The sequence below is a fragment of the Petromyzon marinus genome, assembly GCF_048934315.1.
Source record: "Petromyzon marinus isolate PM22_M1 ecotype Great Lakes invasive population chromosome 68 unlocalized genomic scaffold, UKy_Petmar_22M1.pri1.0 chr68_unloc.1, whole genome shotgun sequence".
NCBI lineage: Eukaryota > Metazoa > Chordata > Hyperoartia > Petromyzontiformes > Petromyzontidae > Petromyzon > Petromyzon marinus.
The window spans coordinates 1,209,721-1,216,098 of record NW_027422597.1 but is presented as its reverse complement, the minus strand read 5'-3'; the positions used below and the strand labels follow the sequence as shown (position 1 = coordinate 1,216,098).

General features: G+C 60.8%; 1 protein-coding gene across 4 annotated transcripts in view; it reads right to left on the bottom strand.

Moving 5' to 3' along the window:
* Nucleotides 1-6,378, bottom strand: part of ENKD1 (enkurin domain containing 1) — a 57,399-nt gene that overhangs the window by 24,628 nt on the left and 26,393 nt on the right. The window contains exons 7-8 of one of the 4 annotated variants that reach the window (XM_076058105.1): nt 3,109-3,253; nt 2,079-2,227 (exon numbers count right to left, since the gene is read on the bottom strand). The exons of 1 other annotated variant lie outside the window; for it this stretch is intronic. In XM_076058105.1, coding sequence (XP_075914220.1) covers nt 2,206-2,227; nt 3,109-3,253 — 167 coding nt within the window. In that variant the 3' untranslated portion in view covers nt 2,079-2,205. Of the gene's footprint in view, nt 1-2,032; nt 2,228-3,108; nt 3,254-6,378 lie in introns of those variants that run through there. 2 more of the 4 variants (XM_076058106.1, XM_076058107.1) reach the window with 2 other exon arrangements.

Sequence of the window (6,378 nt, the reverse complement as noted above, 5' to 3'; positions counted from 1 at the left end):
CTCTCTACCCCCTCTCTCTCTCTACCCCCTCTCTCTCTACCCCCTCTCTCTCTCTACCCCCCTCTCTCTCTACCCCCTCTCTCTCTACCCCTCTCTCTCTACCCCTCTCTCTCTACCCCCTCTCTCTCTACCCCCTCTCTCTCTACCCTCCTACCCTCTCTCTCTACCCCCTCTCTCTCTACCCCCCCTCTCTCTCTACCCCCTCTTCTCCCCCTACCCCTCTCTCTACCCCCCTCTCTCTACCCCTCTCTCTCTACCCCTTCTCTCTCTACCCCTCTCTCTCTACCCCCCTCTCTCTCTCTACCCCTCTCTCTCTACCCCCTCTCTCTCTACCCCCTCTCTCTCTACCCCCCTCTCTCTCTACCCCCCTCTCTCTCTACCCCCTCCCCTCTCTCTCTCTACCCCCTCTCTCTCTACCCCCCTCTCTCTCCCCTCTCTCTCTACCCCCTCTCTCTCTACCCCCTCTCTCTCTACCCCTCTCTCTCTCTACCCCCTCTCTCTACCCCCTCTCTCTCTACCCCCTCTCTCTCTACCCCCCTCTCTCTCTACCCCCCTCTCTCTCTACCCCCTCTCCTCTCTACCCCCCTCTCTCCTCTCTACCCCCTCTCTCTACCCCCTCTCTCTCTACCCCCCTCTCTCTCTCTACCCCCTCTCTCTCTCTACCCCCTCTCTCTCTACCCCCCTCTCTCTCTACCCCCTCTCTCTCTACCCCCCTCTCTCTCTACCCCCTCTCTCTCTCTACCCCCTCTCTCTCTACCCCCCTCTCTCTACCCCCTCTCTCTCTACCCCTCTCTCTCTACCCCCCCTCTCTCTACCCCCTCTCTCTCTACCCCCTCTCTCTCTACCCCCTCTCTCTCTACCCCCCTCTCTCTCTACCCCCTCTCTCTCTCTACCCCCCTCTTACCCCCTCTCTCTCTACCCCCCTCTCTCTACCCCCTCTCTCTCTACCCCCCTCTCTCTCTACCCCTCCTCTCTCTACCCCCCTCTCCCCTCTCTACCCCCTCTCTCTCTACCCCCCTCTCTCTACCCCCTCTCTCTACCCCCTCTCTCTCTACCCCCTCTCTCTCTACCCCCCCTCTCTCTCTACCCCCTCTCTCTCTACCCCCTCTCTCTCTACCCCCTCTCTCTCTACCCCCTCTCTCTCTACCCCCTCTCTCTCTACCCCCTCTCTCTACCCCCCTCTCTCTCTCTACCCCCTCTCTCTCTACCCCCCTCTCTCTCTACCCCCCTCTCTCTCTCTACCCCCTCTCTCTCTACCCCCCTCTCTCGTCTACCCCCTCTCTCTCTCTACCCCCTCTCTCTCTACCCCCTCTCTCTCTACCCCCCCTCTCTCTCTCTACCCCCTCTCTCTCTACCCCCCTCTCTCTCTACCCCCTCTCTCTCTCTACCCCCTCTCTCTCTACCCCCTCTCTCTCTACCCCCCCTCTCTCTCTACCCCTCTCTCTCTCTACCCCCCTCTCTCTACCCCCTCTCTCTCTACCCCCCTCTCTCTACCCCCTCTCTCTCTCTACCCCCTCTCTCTCTACCCCTCTCTCTCTACCCCCTCTCTCTCTACCCCCCTCTCTCTCTACCCCCCCCTCTCTCTACCCCCCTCTCTCTACCCCCTCTCTCTCTACCCCCCCATCTCTCTCTACCCCCTCTCTCTCAACCCCCTCTCTCTCTACCCCCTCTCTCTCTCTCTCTGCCCTCTCTCTACCCCTCTCTCTCTACCCCCTCTCTCTCTACCCCCCTCTCTCTCTCTACCCCCTCTCTCTCTCTACCCCCTCTCTCTCTACCCCCTCTCTCTCTCTGCCCTCTCTCTACCCCCTCTCTCTACCCCCTCTCTCTCTACCCCCCTCTCTCTCTCTACCCCCCCTCTCTCTACCCCCTCTCTCTCTCTACCCCCTCTCTCTCTACCCCCTCTCTCTCTACCCCCCTTCTCTCTCTACCCCCTCTCTCTCTCTACCCCCCTCTCTCTCTACCCCCTCTCTCTCTACCCCCCTCTCCATCTCTACCCCCTCTCTCTCTACCCCCTCTCTCTCTCTACCCCCGCTCTCTCTCTACCCCCTCTCTCTCTCTCTACCCCCTCAGGAGTCTCTCTTCACGTAGACCCTCTCCCTGGAGAAGATCCGAACTGCCTCCTCGACCTCGGCGAGGTGCCGCTCGATCTCCGCGTGTCTCTGACGCACTCGCAGGGTGTCCGCACGCATGGGCATGGAGCCCAGCTCACGCAGCAGCTGCTGCTGGGCTACGAGAGGAGAGGAGAGAGACGGGGGGAGAGAGAGACGGGGGAGAGAAAAGAGAGAGGGGTGAGAGAGACGGGGGAGATAGCATTAGTGTGTGTGGGTGTGTCTCTCTCTCCATGTTGCTCTCTCTCTCTGCTGTCTCTCTCTCTTTTGTATTTATTTTTTTACGATCACAGGAGACAAGAAAGATGCTCAGTGTAGTCGGCACTTTGCTCCGTTCATCATTTCGGGTTTTTTTTTTTGAAAGACCCAACAACATATATTTTTTCTTCTTTTTTTCTGCTCTCCTTACCCCTTGCCTCTCCCTCTACCCCCCTCTCTCTACCCCCCTCTCTACCCCCCCGCTCTCTCTCTCTGCCTCTCCTCTCTCTCTACCCCCCTCTCTACCTCTCCTCTCTCTCTACCCCCCTCTCCTCTCTCTCTACCCCCCTCTCTGCCTCTCCTCTCTCTCTACCCCTCTCTCTTCCTACTCCATCTCTCGCTCTCTCTCGCTCGCTCTCTCTCTCTCTCCTTCTAACTACGACGAGTCGCTGCACCTGCACGCAGCCCTGCCCACGGTGAAACGGCCTCCGGCGGGCTGGCTCACAATCTGCACGTGCAACAGAGAGCCGCCCTCTACCGTGCCATCTGCCACCGAGCACGCGGCCCTCCTCGGGCGCCCGCACGCTGCCTGAAGGCCGCCATGGCGGCGGCGTGGGCCAGCCGCACCGCACGGCGGGACTCCGGCACACACCACACACCATGGCTCCGCCCGCCGGCCGGACGTTGCCCCTAGCAGGGTGTTGAGGGTTCCCGGCAAGGTATTTTGCGGCCCACTCTGTCGAAAGCCTTTTCCTCGTCAAGAGCCGGAAACGCGATTTTGGAGGGGGGGGTATGCCCCGACCTCTGGGACACCACCGCGATGATGATGATGATGGTGGTGGTGGTGGGGTCCCTGGACCAGGAAGATTGCCGTCGTGGATGGTGGTTCGTCCGGGCGATGGTGGGTGCAGGACTGGGTCCCCGTGTACCACTTGTGCAATCACAACCTTTCGGTCGCAGGGAAAGAGAGAAAGAGAGAGAGAGAGAGAGAGCCTCCGTCAATATTTCGTAGTAGTCTGTGTTCAGGAGGGGACGCCGGACACCAGGTTTTGTAGGCGCCTCAGGTTCTCCGTTATTGAGCAGCAGAGTGAGCACCGCCCTCCTCCCAAGACTGAGGCATCACCCCCGGTCACGGAGGCTTCCTCCAGCACCCCTCTGTAGTCCTCCCCGGCAGGGATGGCCAAGAAGCGGCATAAAAAAACTCCCCCCCTGGTCAGCCCGTCTAACCCTGGGGATTTATCCGGGGCCAGTCCTCTTACATCAGTCCCGGTGAGCTTTTGCTCCGGCAGCTCTCTCCCGTCTTCCCCCAGGGTGGGTCAGACCGCTCCCATGCCTCCGCCTGGGCCGGCACCGATGTTTCTTCACGGGGGGGAGAGCACAGGCTGCCGTAGAAGTCTCCGATGATGGCCGGAGTTCGTGCACCAGGACACCGTCGCCGCCAAAGAGGCCACTCCGTGGATTTGCGTCTCCCGTTCTAGCCTCCCGAGGGAGTAGGACAGCGGGGATCCCGCGTCGAGGTCCGTGATGAGCTTCGCCCGGGATCGCACAAACGCCCCCCCCCTCGTCTGCTCCCCCTGCAGCCCTTTGAGACGCTCCCCCATTCTCCTCCTCGTATTCTCGGAGAAGAGCGGGCGGGGGGTCGCTGTCCTCGGCGAGGCGACCCTCCAAATCGAGGACTCAGGCTTCCACGTCGTCGGCGATGCCCGCGTTCTTCAGCCTGGTGCTCCCCCGGGTGCATTGTTGGCACAACAGCCTCGCGTGCACTTTGCCCACATCCCCACCCACTGGGCCAGAGAGTCGAACCGCGTTTTGGTTTTTCGCCACTCATCCCAGAGGTCCTCGAACATTTCCAAGAAGGCGCCCTCCCCCAGCGGCGAGTTTGTTAAAGTGCCAGCGGGACACGAGTCCCTCACGGTGGGCCCTCTCCAGCCTGACACACGGAGCACGATAAAGGTGTGCGGTCCGTGAAGGTCGCCAACCCTGACGCCAGAACGCTATGGCGCACGTCACAAAAGCCCCCCCCCCCCCACTTAAGAGACGTCAAATCCGTCGAGCCTGGACCGCGTCACCGAGCCACCGCGCCTCGTCCACGGTGATTGTACGCGCCGCACGTCCACCCAGGCGGCTTCCTCCAGGTGCCACCTGCATCTCCCTCTTCGGGCCCGACTCTCCCCCCCCCCACCGAGCGATCCAGGGCACCGGATTGTGGCGGCCGTGGTCGCCGCCCACAATCACGCTCCCGTCGTCCGGGATCGCGGCCAGGTGCCTCCTCAGGAGGTGCAGAGACTCCTTGCTGGTCACCGGCGCGTGCACGTTCAGCAGGCGGGCGGTGACATCGCCCCGCCGCCTGCTGAACGTTACCGCGAGCGGCCTTCCCTTCACCACCTCGGTGTGGGGTGATGAGCTCGGGATGAAACGCCTTTTAGCGAGCAGGGTCGCGGCCCCACGGGGAGGTGTTGTCGAGGTGGCTGTCGAAGGAGTCCCCTCCCCACTCCTACCCCAAGTCGCCCTCGTCCTCGAACCGTGAGATGCGTCTGCTGAATGTTGAAGACGGAGGCAGCGTGTTTCCTCGCAAGGGGCACTGCGGGAAAAAAACCTCCGCACTGCCTCCCTGCACCCGTTCACGTTCAGGGAGCCGATGTACACGGGCGTTGCTTGTTCCTTTCCCCCGTGGCCTCCCACCGTGTAATTTGTTTGCGGAAATATCTCAGCCTTGCCCTCTCCTCGCCCCGGGAACTCGAGTCCCCGCTCGGCGAGGAGTCTCTCCTGCTTGAGTCACAGAGGCCTTTATTGCCTTGCTGCCCGTCCCTCCATCGAGCCAAGGCGATGTCCGCTCTGTCCTCCCTCACACGTTGGTCTCGTCGAGGAAGTGCCAGAGATCTTCCGGGGAGACCAGGGGAGTCTGAGGGTCAAGGAGTGTGGACCCCTGGCTGCTCTCTCGCTACCCCACGCTGAAGCAGCCGTCCCGATCCGAGTCGATTTTCCTCGGCGTCCGGCTCCGCTGGAGGAGCTGCATCGGCACGGACCAGCGGCGTCCTCTCCCCCCGGTGTCAGGGATGGCCTGGGACGGCTCCTGCTCAGGCTCTTCGGGTGGATGGCCCCGGTGTCTCTTCCGCTGCTTTTTGGGTCAGCAGTGGGACGGGGAACTTCCCCCTCATTCCCATCCATTTCGTCCTTGCCCTTGGTGAGTGTCTCTCCGCCAACTTCTTCCTCTTGGTCAAGGGCTTCATGCATAGCTGGTGGAGAGTGAGTCTCTTCTGCTATGACCACAGCAGAAGGGTCGATTTCCGTGGCGATGTCGCCTTCATCGTCCACGGTCTCCTGCTGTGGAAACCCTTCCCCAGACGCACGCTGCTTCTTCCTCTTACTCTTTGGTTCTATTCGGTAAAGTCACCTAGGTAAAAATAACAATAACGCGATGAAATTCTCGCGACATTTCGGCCACAACACAAGCGTCCTTCATCAGGTGAAGGGACCAGACTGTCCCGAGGGCAGCGCTGGAGTGAAACACACAGAGCCACGCTCAGACCGCGACCTTTAAGCTGTGTGAGAGGGATTAGGGTGCCTTGACAAAGGAATTAGCGTAAAAAAATTAGCATTTGATTGGCGGACTTAGCATGATGAAAGGTGTAGCTCAGTGATCGGCACCGGCGGTGCACCCGCCAGTGCTGCGAAAAGTTTGGGGTGCCACTACTTGCAAAAAAAATATATACTGTGCCAATGAAAATTAGTTTAATGTTTGGTTCGATTTAGAACGTCTTTCCAATGGTTGCTTAATTTGAAACCGTCTCCTCGGTTTGAAATTGCGTCCGTGCTTGTAGCTCTTGGTGTGTGTGGGGGGGGGGGGGGGGGGTTTCACCGCTTCTTCCTGTTCGAGGTCTGGGAGGGGTTCCTCCCCTGAACCTGACCCTTGCGATCCGGCTCCTTCTGTATTCTTCCTCTCGCGATTTGTCGATTTGTCGCGGCGATGACGTTGGGGCCACGAGCTCGGGTGCGGGAGGCTGCGTGGCTGGCGGGCCCGGTGTGGGCTGTTGGGGGGGGGGGGGGGGGCCTCGTTGCGATGGGGGGCTCT